Source organism: Sardina pilchardus, chromosome 15 (genome assembly GCF_963854185.1).
Source record: "Sardina pilchardus chromosome 15, fSarPil1.1, whole genome shotgun sequence".
NCBI lineage: Eukaryota > Metazoa > Chordata > Actinopteri > Clupeiformes > Clupeidae > Sardina > Sardina pilchardus.
The window spans coordinates 12459821-12473803 of NC_085008.1; the positions used below are offsets into that span (position 1 = coordinate 12459821).

The window sequence follows — 13983 nt, forward strand, 5'->3', positions numbered from 1 at the left end:
CGCATTTACTTCATGGGCCGCATACGCATGAACACTCACTGCTACAGAGGAATCTTCTGTTTACAAAAACTTGGACTCAAGTCATCATGGTTGATTTGCTTTTGTATCAATATTTTATGGCTGCAAGTAGGTTTGCACATTATTTAATTATCTAGAAGCAGCTAGGCTCTTCTCCCTCTGTAAGAAAGAAAGCCACGAGTCTGCACATTCCAAGAGGATGGATGACTCCCCTTGAGCAAAAATAACAAAAACACTGGACAATGGACATCCTCAGGCTTTCCAACTTTCAGGTTGATAAAAAAAAAAAAAAAAAAAAAAACCTATAGGCTACTATTTTTCTTTGGAGAGTAGGCTGGGCGAAGAGCCTGCAAGATATCCACACAGGTTTTATCACATGCTTGGAAAATATGTCAAGTTGAACTGACCTGATCTGTCAGTTTGTATGTTGTAGGTTGACCTTATACCCAGTCCTTTTTTCCGGCTTGTGTTCTTTTGGACCTTGAAAGTCTGGCTGATCCAGATTGCTTCTGGTGCTTGCTTGAAGAGGTACTGTCATATGAACTTGAACTGACATGCTTCCCTCAGTAGACAATGGAGTGGAGAGAAGGGTCAAGGCTGAGGTTATCCACCACACTTCAAGACCCCCGAGGGACAAAAACATCAACCCTTCATCTGCAGCTGAAGGGCACGGTCATCAAGTTACTAGACCATCCAGGCCACCACAGCCACCCAAGAGGAAACATAAAGTGAAGAATAAGGAAACCCTGACAGAAAACCTGACCCAGTCAAGTGAGCCGGCAGCTCAAGAGGGAGAAGCTAAGGTGGCAAGTACTGTGGTGAATGTGGACACGGTGAGGGAGAAAGAGGAGCACCACGAGGAGTTACTGGGGCTCCTGGAGAGTGGCTGCCAGGAGGAAGGTACGTCTGATAGAAATCCATTGCTAGTGTTATTAGTGACTGAAAAAAAACAACAACATTGAAGTCATAGAGAAATTGCCGGTAACTACTAACTTTTGCATAGATCAGATCACCCAACAGTGTAGAATGATCTGAAATGCTGCGCTTGGACTGTTGAATTGTATACTGCTTAATACTATGAATTACATTTTATCTACAGGTGTGAAACCCAGGAATATGGGTGTCTGTGAGTTTCTGCTGTTAGTTTTGGTTGTTACAGTAGTCATCTTACTTTTTCCTCTCTCCATCTGGTTCTGTTTACAGGTAAACATTTATGTGTATCTTTCCCTTAAATTACAGTGATTACCCATGGTATGTCATCAAAAATGCAATTTTATTTTATTTCTTTCTGAGTCATGGGTCAGAATTGTGCAAGTTGTCTATACTGTATGTCTGAATGTCTGTTTTTTCCTTTTGTTTATCAGATAGTGAGAGAACATGAGAGAGCAATGATCTTTAGATTTGGACATCTTCTTCAAAGAAAGCCTAGAGGACCAGGTATAGACCTGACTTGGAACCAGTACCATTGTGGCTGAAGATGCTGTAAATGCAAGCATTTGTTTTGTTTTTGTCCAGGGCTCATTTTCACCCTTCCATTTCTGGATGTTTGCCATAAGATCGACATTCGATTAAAAACGCTTAAAGTACCTCGTCACACAGTAAGTCCATTGGATGCACGTCCTAGTTGATACAGTAAATGTAAATACACTCTAGAAATGATTATGTCATCAATGCCTGGTTTGTGTCTAGGTGGTAACAAAAGATCTGGTTAGTACAGAACTGAGTGCAGTGTGCTACTACCGGATTGAGAACCTGTTCTTGTGTTACGCTTCACTTGCTTTGGTCCCATCCATACTGGAAGGGTTAATGCAGCTCTCAAACAAAGAGATTCTTGCCCATCACACTTTCACCGAAGTACTACTGGAGAGGAAAGTGATTGCTCAGAAGATTCAGGTATCTTTAATCCCCATGAAATTGCTTTCAAATGTGCAAGAAATAATACATTTTTTAACTAAACATCTATCTTTGATGTATTGTATCAGGCACCAAGAATGCCATGTCATTTCATTTCTAAAGTTTAATCTCTTATTTCTGTTTAAGGTTTCTCTTGATTCTGTGGTCTGCATATGGGGAATCAAAGTTGAAAGAGCAGATATGTAAGTAATGAGGTATGACATTCTGTTACTTAAAACACTCACACAGGTCTTATAATGTAAGTTTGGTATGTCTTTTTCAGTGAAGACATTTATCTTCCCCCTGAATTGCAACACAACTTTGCTATTGAGGCCGAAGCCAAGAGACAGGCGCACATCAAGGTCAGAACTTTGACACAGGTCATCTAAAGTAGGGTTCAGAACAAAGATTCACGACGAGACGAGACGAGACGCGACGTTCTAAAACCTTGCAACTGCAACTAAACATATTGAATACTTTGAGACGGCTTGCAACTCTGTGCCACTTCTAATTCACACCGCTGCAACTCGGTCTCGGCTTGTCGGGAATTTTTCGTGTGAATTGGGCTTTAGCTGCAGGTTACATCAGATGCCTTCTGCACACAAGTAAATGGATTAAGTTGCATATGTCATTATAAGTTGAGTCAAAAATGTCTTAAGTATAGCACTGTCTCAGTTGAATTTCAATATAATGTTTTTAAATTCATTTGAAAATGTAGGTTTATGATAATAAGTACTGTACATTCACTACTATGACCCCTTCTCAACCTCTCCTCGATGCTCAGTCCTCCAGGCTCGTTCCCACTGATCTATAAAGGACGTTGGATAGACTATCCCATTGTTGCCGCCCCATCATTCTGTATCTAGATCAGTGGGAATGAGGACCGAGGACAGAAGGGAGGATAGATAAAAAGACAAATGAGAGGGGCCCTATGTACAGTATTATCATCTTTACATGTCGGTGTACTTACTCCCATGGCAGTTCAGTGGCGCCCCCTAATGTCCGGCTGATTCCTGCTAGGTGATTGCGGCAGAAGGGGAGCGGGCAGCCTGTGAGGTGCTGAGGGCCTCCACCGATGCGCTCTCCGGGTCCCCCGGTGCCCTGCAGCTCCGCCTGCTCCAGCTCCTGCACAGCCTGCAGACGGAGCGCTCGGCCCTGGTGCTCAACCTGCCCCGCGGCGCCCTCCCGCTGCCCGCTGACCTCCCCTGTCTCCCCAACATCACCAATATCACCCTGCCTCCAGTGGCCATGACCCAGCAGAGCGCCTCAGCAGGTGATGCCAGTGGCAAAGATTCTCCAATGATGTGAGGGTTTGGCATGCACGTGATGTTTACCATCTACAGACTAGCTTGGACGAATTTCTTGGACTGAAAGCTACTTCAATGGCAAAAAAGGGAGCCCAAAAAGGCTTCCTGGATGTTATCACCATCCAATTTTACAGGCTTTTCATAATCAAAATAGGACACCCCCTTGTGTATAATGCAATTACCGACAATCTGAATGGATGGAGTGCTCATGTAATGCAATGATGAATCATTTTGTGGATTTGAATGACATGTTTAACTACTCAGAGGCACAAATATAAGCTGGCAGTGAATGATTTTATTGTCTTTAAAACATGTGTTACGTTTTAAGTGCTGAGGACACCACCAGGTTAGATGATCACACTGCTTGTGCAATACACGTTCACACCTCATGAACTCTTATGTACCCATAAATAAATTCCCTTACACAAAGTTCCTTCTCCACGTGTGAGTTCCTAGCGCCTTTTGTGGAACCGCTTGTTTCCCTCTGACCTGGAATTGGAACCAGATGGTTTCCTTCCGATGCTTCCCAAGGGTGCCGTCCCTAACATGGGCTTTACCGATCCTGTAATGTCATCAGAATAAAGGGAATTTGATTAGTTGGGTTTTTTTCCCCCCAAACCAGACATCTGTCACATTATGAAGAACATTTTAAGCAGCAATACAAAGCACTCACAACCATGTCTATACAGCTAAAAGCATTACACATACTGCATATACTGTATATCAGAACAAAAAATGTGGCTCTGTCATAATTGAAGAGGCACATGTAATATATAAATAGAGGCTTTGCCAATGATGTGTCCTGTAAGTGTGAGTGTGATGTGGTGACTGGCTGTGTCCTGTAAGTGTGAGTGTGATGGTGGCTGTGTGATGTGGTGGTGGCTGTGCCCTGTGAGTGTGATGTGGTGGTGGATGTGTCCTGTGAGTGTGTCCTGTGAGTGTGATGTGGTGGTGGCTTCAGTGCTCACCCTTGTTCTCCAGGCTGGGCTTGTCCTCCAGTTTGCGCTCCAGGTCCTGGATCTTCTCCAGTGCGGCCTGCAGAGCCTCCTCTGCCTGGAGCGCTCGCGCCTCGGCCCCCTGGGCACGCACCTCCACTTCACTGCAACACACAGACAAGGGCACCACTTCTCTTCATGATCTATCTCACCTTTGGACAATGGCGTCTGCCAAAAAGCATAACCATAACCATATCTGAAGGAATACACTGAATAGGTACACCAATATACTGCAACTAAAGGCAGAATGACAATGGAATGGAACCTACAGACTGAGATGTGGCCCTTTGGTTAATGTAACAATATTGATATCTTGCCCTTCTGATTATTATGGTTGCCTGGCTTTTAACTGATGTAACGTACAACTATTACTACCAATGAAAATGGCACCAAATACTGTATATGTAGGGTGTTATGTTCCTTTTAGAGGTCAGCGTATCTTATCAAAAGACAGATCTGAAAAGTCCAAACATACAGTAATTCCTGCTGGAGGGAGTCCACAGTGGTCAAGGCATCAAAAGCTCTTTGGGCATTTGGTGTTTGAGGGCGCACAACAAGTTCGACCGTCTACGAAAAAATTCAAGAGCAAAACAGTCAGTCCTTAGACGTGCATTCTTTGTGCCTGAAGATTAAATCATCCAAAACATTCCACTGACCCCCTGTAGTGGCACTCTGTCCTCCCCCAGAGTTCTCTCAATGATATTGCCATCATGGCCAATTAGTTTCAGGATGCCTCCCTCGGTCTCCAAACTCCCTCCCTCCTCTTGCTGTGGGTGAGCACAATGACAAGCAGGAGGCACGCCAGTCACCATAGAGTCATATATCAGAAATGTGCAGTTATTATTTCTGTAATATTTAAGTGATGGCAGTCTTCTAAAAAAAAAAAGTAACAAATGTATCTGTTAATGTATACATCTGACACACCTCAGATTGATGATTGCCTTCTTCCTCTTCTTCTTCTTCCTCTTCCTCCTCCTCCTCCTCCTCCACCTCCCCCTCCTCTTTCACCTGTTTTGTCTTCTCCTTCACCTTGTTCTCTTTCTCCTTCTTCATCTCATGTTCCTTCTCCTCTTTCTTGCCTTTAGATTTCTCTGTAACTTTGGGTCTGGGTGTTGTCACATCCATCTACATAGCACACATACAGTACATTTCACAGTCTAGCACACAGCATTTGAAAACATTCACTGTAACCATGTGCAATACCAATAACCGTATTAGGCTGCTACGTTCAGACTTGGCTTCTTTTTCTGACTAGAGAAGTTGTGCAGTTAAAAAAAATAAAATAAATCTGCCATTGTTTTTGTTCCAAAAAGCAGCCTGAAGCATCTTAACCACAGGTTTCAGTTTTCTGCTGGTGATTGGTCAGCTGTCAATAATCTCAATATACAGTGTGAGATGAAGAAAAAGACCGCCATGATTACACTTTTAAAAGAGCAGAGGACTTTTTTGAAAACATGGTCTAGGATCATAATAAAATGGACGCAGGCAGCTGTGAAAAATATGCTTAGTCTGAAACATACTCTTAGGCAATATGTAGGCTTTTTGTTTTACAATTCCAGGCAAATACTTTTGTAAGCAGCTAAACATTGTTTTAGCCATACATCACCAAATATCTCACCACAGTTATAGCTAGTTAGCTGTAATTAATGGCACTGTGTCTATAGAGAGTCAGCCTCCTAATCGTCTTTAAAAACTGAGTTATGATGGTAGAATTCAACTAAACATCGACTAATCATTTTGTAACAGGTTGTACTGTAGTCTTCATCATCCTCACATGAGAGTCCTGGCTGGGTGAGGTGGAGCTTTCAGCTCTGGACTGCAGCGCTTCTCTCTCTGAGCCCTGCAGCTCCACAGGCCCCCCCTTCACGTCAGACAGCAGGATGCCACAGGCATCCACCCACGCACCACACTCCCTCTGACCCGTGATAAAACACACACACACACACACACACACACACACACACACACACACACACACACACACACACACACACACACACACACACACACACACACACACACATATCAAGACATGGAGTAATTATCTGATTAGGTGGGTTTTTATGGCTAATTAATAATGACTGAACAGTCTGAAATCTAAATTTTAAAAACAGGTTTTAGCTGGCCACCTCATACAGTGAAGAGACTCATACCTGTAGTTTGTTGAGTTCATACAATTCGTTCTCGGTTTCATCCTGTGACATGTTCTTCTTGACCTCCTCCTCCACAATGGCTTGACATGAGCTGAGGGATTTGATATACAGTACCTCAGTAATACTAAATATTACCAAAGTCTGAACTTAAACAATGACAATATGAAATGCTCATGACTACAGCATTTCATCACTGGGCCATAATTTGAAATTGCAGGGAGGACTATGAACAGACTTGTTAGCAAACACTGCGGAAATCACAGATGTCACCAAATCTTGCTGACAGTTTGTAATCTGTGTTTTTATTAAGAAGATTCATGATTCATTAAAAAGGCCCGTAATCACAAAAGGTCAATAATCGCAAAATAATATGCTCACTGATATATTACATAAAATTATGTTGTGCTCTAAATGGACAAAATATTTCCTACATGATCTCATTAGATTACCATGTGATGTATTTGGAGAAGTAGTCCACCTTCTGCGAGACATTTTTGGCATCCTCCTCTAGTCTCTGCATGGGTCCCTCACTCCCAACACTGGGTTTGGGCTCTGGGGCTGACAATGGCTCCTGATCATCGCAGTGATCGGGCACCATGAGGAGCAAGAGGTCTACCATCCAGCGGGTCAGCATAGTGTGAATGGAACTGACCTACACAGACGGAAAAATAGAAATTCAAGTGAAACACATTTTTCATACACAAAGTGCAACAGACTTATAATCTTACATGTACTGTACATATACATGCAATCAATACATGCGATGTTACAAGACAAGAGCAAACCAACTAAAACATCTGCTGTTATAATAATTAAAATGGGAAAAATGAAGCAAAGGATGACTCTGTAAGAGACATCACACGGTTCAGCATCTACCTCCTCAGAGAGTCTCAGATTTTCACACTCAAAGAAGTTTGTTTGAGTGGCCATGAAGTCCTGCATTGAACTGAAAATGTTGTCCATCACTATCCTGAAAAGAATAAAACAGCAATACACAAGTTGATGTCCTACCCTGTGCCAAATAAAATATAAGAAAGGTGACATGTAGAACCTAAAGGCTATTTCACACCAAGTCTAAATTTTCCAGACGAAATATCCACACAAAATCAGACAGGAAATTAAATACGTGTGTTGCTATTATACTTGATTACGTGATTTCCTGTGAATATTTTGCCCGGAAATATAGAAAAGGGCCATAAAGGACAACTATTTCACATAGATCTCATAGGGTAGTAGTGGTACAAAAAAAATAGTGCTGCCTACACTCTGGGGGTGTTTTTTAAAATCATGCCCACTGTTTTTTCCATACAGACAGTACTTGGTGACCTCGAGAAACAGAGATCTACTGCATGTGAGTTTTCTTCTCGCTAATGCTACACACAATCATGTCAAGTGGTTGACATGTAAACCAAAATGAACATAAAGGCCAGTTCAAACCGAAGATTCGCGACGGTCTGAGACGGTTGCGGAGAGCAGTTGCGGCGGTGTGAATCAAAAGTTGCAAGCAGTTGCAAGCAGTTGCAAGCAGTCGCTAAACATTCAACATGTCAAATCTTAGTTGCAGAGTTTTAGAACACTTTTGTTGGCTGAAATCTTCTATCTTGTCCTCACGCCTAGAAGGTTGTTATGGTAACATTGTTGCCGTTTTAATGTCGTTGCAGTGGTCTGAACGCCCCAGTTTTAGAACACATTGTTGCAGAAAGTTACTGGTTTTTAGAATGTTGCAGCTCGTTTCGTCGCGGATCTTGTGTTTGAACTGGCCTTAAAACTAATCAGCGTGCTGACATTTGGTTATCTTTGTGACTTCAGAGGCATCCTGTTGGAGTATTTGAATAGCAGGAGGCCCCAGACCAGTCCTCACCTGTTCTCAGGTCTCTGCTTGATCCGGTCCGGCTCACACTGCACACTGTCCACCAGCTGCAGGGCCTTCTCAGCCTGCTTGGTCCAGTTAGTCAGCCCTTTCTCCATCTTCAGCCAATCACAGTGAGGCAGGCCCTCTGACCGACCACTAAGATTCTTCAGTTTACTGATCCAAAACTCCAGCACGCCCACCAAAGACATCAGCTCCTTGTGAATACCTACAAACATGTGATGGTTAATGCTGCACTTTATTACACCAATACAGCACTACGTAATATTTGTTGTGTGATTACCTAATTGAATGTATTGAACGTAATAAATATGGAACTACAGACCAAGAGTAACACATACTGTACAGTACTTTTAGCAGGTGCTGTTGCCAAAAAGATACTGGATGGAACTGTGTGTTGATATAGCATCAAATATTCAAATAGCGTTGTTGGATGGACACATTAAATCGTCTGTGTATTTCTATGTCTAGTCTCTCACCACTTTCTCCATTGATGCGGGTGCCCATCTGCTTGTGGAGCTCGGAGACAGAGACACCGATCTTTTTCATGGCCTCCTGGCCCTTGGGTGGCTCTCCATCTGGGGCAGGGTGTCTGCGGAACACCTGCAGCCCCACCTCTAGCCAGGTCTCCTGCAACTGCACTAGTGTGTGTATAGTCTCCTGCCCAGAGAGCAGCTCCTCTCCTCCGTAGCGCTCACACTGGGTAGTCAACATCTGTAAAACAGAGATGTGCTGGAGATTGTTGGATGATCTAATTCTACCGCACACATGCATAACCAGGTAGTTATGGTACACGTGCAAAGACACACAAACACACACACTCTCTACCAACAGCAACACCAGCATGCACATATTAATATGTAAGTGTGATAAATGTTGAAACTATATTCATCATAATCATCCTCACCACTGACCACGCATTCAAATCAAGTAATAACTTCTCTTCTGATGGCTTGTCAAATATCACATCTGGTTTTCTGCGAAAAATGACCACCCATTATTACTGTATGTCAGCAAGCAACAGAATTCACAATAATTTGTCCAGTTAGTTTGTTGACTGCATATGATTACATCCTCTTACTTGAGGTTGGTATGGGTGAAGTCATGCCAGTGGTTCATGCCCTCCTGCATTGCTTTAATATTTTCACACTGAGTGGATTCAATCTCTTTCAGCTTCCGAACAAAGTCAGTCAGTTGCTCTTTCCATCGGTCTATGAGTTGTGCAATGCTGTTCAGGTCCTCAGCGTCCTGCAAAGACAGCACACTTCACATATCCTGTCACAGGAGTGTCCTGCAAAGACAGCAAACTTCACATATCCTGTCACAGGAGGAAGAATATTACTCCATTAAAGGATATCTAAGGCTGCTTCTGAGGAAGCTCTTGAGAAGTCATTCATGTAGAACACAGAACATTGATCAAAAAAAAAAACTGCTGACCCGAATAGAATTTTAATTGGAATGATAGGGGTGGTGTATTCTGTTCTTATTAGCCATATAGTCAATCAGGTTTCCGATCAAAGATTCGATCGAGGGATGAGCCCCATGTAAACAGATTAAACAAAATTTGAATTCGGAACAGTTTAATGGGAATGTGGCTACTGTTAAATCATCCGGCTTAAAAAAAATCTTACCTTGGACGCCAGGAAGACAGTGAAGTGTTCTGCTGTCTTGGTCCAGGTTTGCTCGCTCACATGAAGTCGACTGACCAGCTGCAGATTATTTAACTTTATCACCTGTGACAAAAGAGAACACAAACGATGTAAACCCATAGCTTATCATTTCAGACAACAGCATAGCTATTATGGAGCAAGACATCAAGCGAATCAAAAGGAAATACTCAGGACAATTGCAGTGTCACTGAAGGGGAATAAAATTGACTTTTGCTGGGTTACTTTGAACTGATATAATGTACAGTATGTATTGTACTGAATGTGGGAATGTGGATGTGTTTGTGTGACCTTGAGCTGACCTTGAGCGCAAGGCTGTAGGTGACACCGCTCCACAGATCACGCTCCTCTGTCAGGCGAAGCACCTGCCTCTCCAGCCTCCGCCGCTGCATCTCATACAGGTCATGATACTCTCCCACCATGCTGCATCACACAAGGGGAGGAACATGCATGTACTACTGGTGCTGGTTATTGTTATTCACATGATGGATAAACAATCAGAGGAAAAACGTGATGATCAGTCAAAAATCAGTCAATCAATTTTCACTGTTTTACCTGCTGGTTTCATAATACCAATGGCAAGCAAGTGCTTTACAAAAGACCCAGTATTGTTTGGAATTTGGTGTCAGTTCACTCACTCAGAGCTGCGCTGCGACTGATCCAGTGCTTTGGACAGCTCCTTCTGTGCTCGTGCAGCCTGATCGGACACATTCTCATCATGCTCTTTTATCCTGCTCAGTTCTCTGAGAAACACACACCAATGCACACAACAATATTGAGATGCGCAGCAAAGCAGTAGATGACCCATACCCATACACAAATGTACAGTAAACATCAGCTGAAGTCACAGGCATAGCATAGTTATTATATGCATTTGTTGTGAAAGTCTGTTTGTATCTTCATCATCTGCTGAGAGACACAATGCCAACTACATTCTGACTGTGATGGTCAATACTACTGGCAAAAGATGACAGGCAGGGATCCTGCTCTTACCTCCATTCTTAGATAGAGAACTCACACTGGCATCACTGTGGTGATATCTAGCTGACTTAATTCATTACCAATTTAAGACGACTAAAATCAACTTAACCTTTATACAATAACACAACATTCATTTTATCCCTGAGCCTCTGTAACAGAACCTTTAAGGAAACAGACAATTGTCCTGCCAGTTAACACCAAATCCTTGCTTACACAGTGAGATGTGTTATGGACTTCTTGAAACACACAATCTCGTCAGTCAGACGCCGGTCCAGAGCACGCAGGGACAGCATCTCCTTGTGCAAGCCCCGCAGCTTCCTCGGGATACGGTCCAGCAGTGCCACATATCTCTGTCTGGATGCACAAACAGGGCACATGTACAGTATGTAATTCCAGAATCAGGCGTTAGTGAGACCCATTCCAATGTTCAGCTTGTGATAATCGCACCTGAGCTTGGCCAGGATCTGGCCTCGTTCGGCACACTCCACGCTGACCTGTCGGATGACCTCGTGAAAGACGATGTTGTAAATGTTCTGCTCTACCTGCACCAGGTCCAGCAGGCCTTGGATCTGTCAGAACCCAGGGGGAGCACAAATACCAAAGTCATTAGAAACATCATATCAGCACCCAAAACAGTATAACAGCAACTAGCTCCATGCAAATAAACAGCAAACTCCATTGCAAATAAACATCATGATCTCAATGACCACATAATTAAACCCTCTCAAAAGTATACATTTTCACTAAATGTCAAATGGTTGAACACCCTGAATACCTGAAGTAGATAGCTAGATAACATTTGGGAGTGTGTTGCGTTGCAAGTGCGTTGAGAGGTCAAGGGTCCTCTTACCTGGGAAATGCCGGTCAGCTCAGTACTGTCCAGATTCACTCCTGCCTTGTCCAGCATCTCATCCATGACCCTCAGCAGCTGTACTGCCTCCAGTCGCCCACTTGGCTTCCTGACAACCATACCCAGACACGGCCAGTTTCCACAGTGAATGCTCTCTCTTATCACCATACAATAAGCCATACAGGACCTTAAATTTGCAAAACCTTTCTTCACACAGAAAAAAAAGATGTATCTTTACAGATAGGACCTAGGATCACCAGGTCCTCTTTATCATAACATGACCATATGACATAAAATTATTTTATTGCGCTACTGTATCAAAAAAGGACATTCTTCTCCATCAGCCCAAGAAAAGAAGACTTCATGCTCGCTTACATAGATGGAAAAATCCTCAGCATCTTGTCCTCATCCTCCAGAAGAACAGTGTATTTACTGAAAAAATAAGGTTACGGTTGTGTAATAATAATAATTATGAGTTTGATCAGAAATTGAATATTCGTATCAGGACAGAGTTGGCGTTAACTCACTCCTCATAAAACTCAAGGCCCTTTACTCCCTTGCTCTTCACAATGTGGTATTCCTCAGGTATCAGTGTCTCCACTGGTCCCGTGGTCTATGGGGAAAAACACAAGCTCAGTGAGTTTAAACATGAGAAATAACATTCAAATCAAGTTCAAGTTTACAAATAGTCGGTTCTAGTCAATACAGGACATACGTGTCGTATATACATGCATAAGACTGGATCAAAATCTAGTCCCAGTCCAGATTCTTTGGCAGTAGAGCAGAGAGAGAGTTCATCTAACTCATCTGATGGGTGAAGCTGTTGCTCTGGTACAATCTGATCTACTTACAGTAATGGCTGTGTAGCCATTTTGATCAGGTCAAGTCAGAGTCTTGAATTTTCTTGGGAATCAATAAAGTATCTATCTATCTATCTATCTACTGTATCTATCTATCTAGAGTCAACCTCTTTCAGTGCATCACCTCAGAGGGGAGAGCCAGTCCATCTGAACATAACAGACGGCTGTTCAAGTATTTATCAACCGTAAAGCTTACTTTCTGTGGTGAGGGTGAGGAGGGTGAACTGGCCCTGTCTGTTGTGGGTGGTAGAGGAATATGATCCTTCTTTGAAGCCACTGCATCACAGAGAAAAGAGATGTCTCTGTTGAGAAACACAGAAGCATATTCATGTTGATTGTATTCAAATATTAGACACCAAACATGTCAGAGAGAGGGTTTGATTTGCAACTGAATAGCTAACCAAGTAAATAACAAGTGCAAACATGATTCACTCTGGTCACACCTGCCAGCTCCAGTTAAAGAAACAGGTTGGTCCAGAAGATACTTGTATTTCTTCCGCCCCTGAGGATGATGCCACACTGGATCTGGGCATCGCAGGCCATGGATCTACAGTAAGAAGTATGAAAAAGACATTCAATTACAGTATGTTCAAATGATTACACAATATTTGTTAATTGCCTGACATTACACAAACCTTGCAGGCTTGGGACGTCCTGCTGGCTTTAGAACATTCTGCTTTACAATAGGGGTGTGCTGCAGAGGTGAGGGTTGCCAAGAGCTCCTCTGGGATCAAGTCATTACGAAGCGAGGTTACCTGTAAGGATGTTCTATCGGTTTCTCCAATTTTACTTTGTAGATCAGGAAGTTTCGCTGGGCACAAAATTATAGAAAATAAAATGTGAATAGGCCTACGATCAAAAATAGCCTACCGCAATAGGCTAAACTGTCCATAACATGTTTGCCAACGGTCTATTTAATTTGTAAATTAATCCTTAGCATGCTGGATTTTGAAGAGAAACTCAGTAACAAACTTCACTGTCATAAATAGTGATATCTTACTTTTATCACCTTGAAGGGGTGCAGGGGAACTAGTTTTCTCCCCCTCCTGTTTAGTCCACACAGAAGCCTGACATGACTTTGCCAGCGCTGACATAATGGTCACAGCAGATCACCAGCCGCAGTTCATTCGAGAAAGCGTAGCCTAAACTTGCAAAATGAGTGGCAGAATGTCAAACTTTTGACACTGCCCGATTGAGACTGTTTTTGTATTTTCATGACAGATAGAAAGAAAATCACTCAAATATATTGGCCTAGGCTAAGCTACCTTGAGTTTGCTCGAGTAAAAACTGTAACGCTAGTCATCTTCCGCACTCATTTCCCCTCCAGCTGTTACCAAGGTCACCATCGTGTATCTATGGTAAACAAAAGGTTGTTCTACTCCTCAGACA

General features: G+C 42.8%; 2 protein-coding genes across 4 annotated transcripts; one reads left to right on the forward strand and one right to left on the reverse strand.

The window, feature by feature from the left end:
* Window positions 1–32: 32 nt before the first annotated feature.
* nphs2 (NPHS2 stomatin family member, podocin) lies at window positions 33–3635 on the forward strand. 2 transcript variants are annotated; one of them, XM_062556577.1, is made up of 9 exons: window positions 33–126; window positions 586–918; window positions 1118–1221; window positions 1383–1455; window positions 1534–1616; window positions 1708–1911; window positions 2059–2114; window positions 2195–2273; window positions 2932–3635. In XM_062556577.1, the coding sequence occupies exons 1-9, from the start codon at window positions 87–89 to the stop codon at window positions 3217–3219; spliced, it is 1260 nt and encodes a 419-aa protein (XP_062412561.1). In that variant the 5' UTR covers window positions 33–86; the 3' UTR covers window positions 3220–3635. The 2 variants fall into 2 exon arrangements, with proteins under 2 accessions (XP_062412561.1, XP_062412562.1); XM_062556578.1 differs by lacking the exons at window positions 1118–1221; window positions 1383–1455.
* axdnd1 (axonemal dynein light chain domain containing 1) lies at window positions 3500–13910 on the reverse strand. Of its 2 annotated transcripts, none has more exons than XM_062556571.1 (25): window positions 13604–13910; window positions 13230–13405; window positions 13038–13141; window positions 12791–12896; window positions 12262–12347; window positions 12110–12166; window positions 11735–11843; window positions 11332–11453; window positions 11098–11238; window positions 10542–10646; window positions 10206–10326; window positions 9868–9969; window positions 9318–9484; window positions 9144–9213; window positions 8716–8950; window positions 8228–8444; window positions 7243–7336; window positions 6816–7018; window positions 6367–6457; window positions 5988–6128; window positions 5138–5338; window positions 4870–4980; window positions 4689–4780; window positions 4187–4317; window positions 3500–3780 (listed from the first exon to the last, which is right to left on the reverse strand). In XM_062556571.1, exons 1-25 carry the CDS (start codon window positions 13686–13688, stop codon window positions 3671–3673), a joined length of 3177 nt encoding a protein of 1058 aa, XP_062412555.1. In that variant the 5' UTR covers window positions 13689–13910; the 3' UTR covers window positions 3500–3670. The 2 variants fall into 2 exon arrangements, with proteins under 2 accessions (XP_062412555.1, XP_062412554.1); XM_062556570.1 differs by having other exon boundaries at window positions 13595–13910.
* Window positions 13911–13983: the final 73 nt, after the last annotated feature.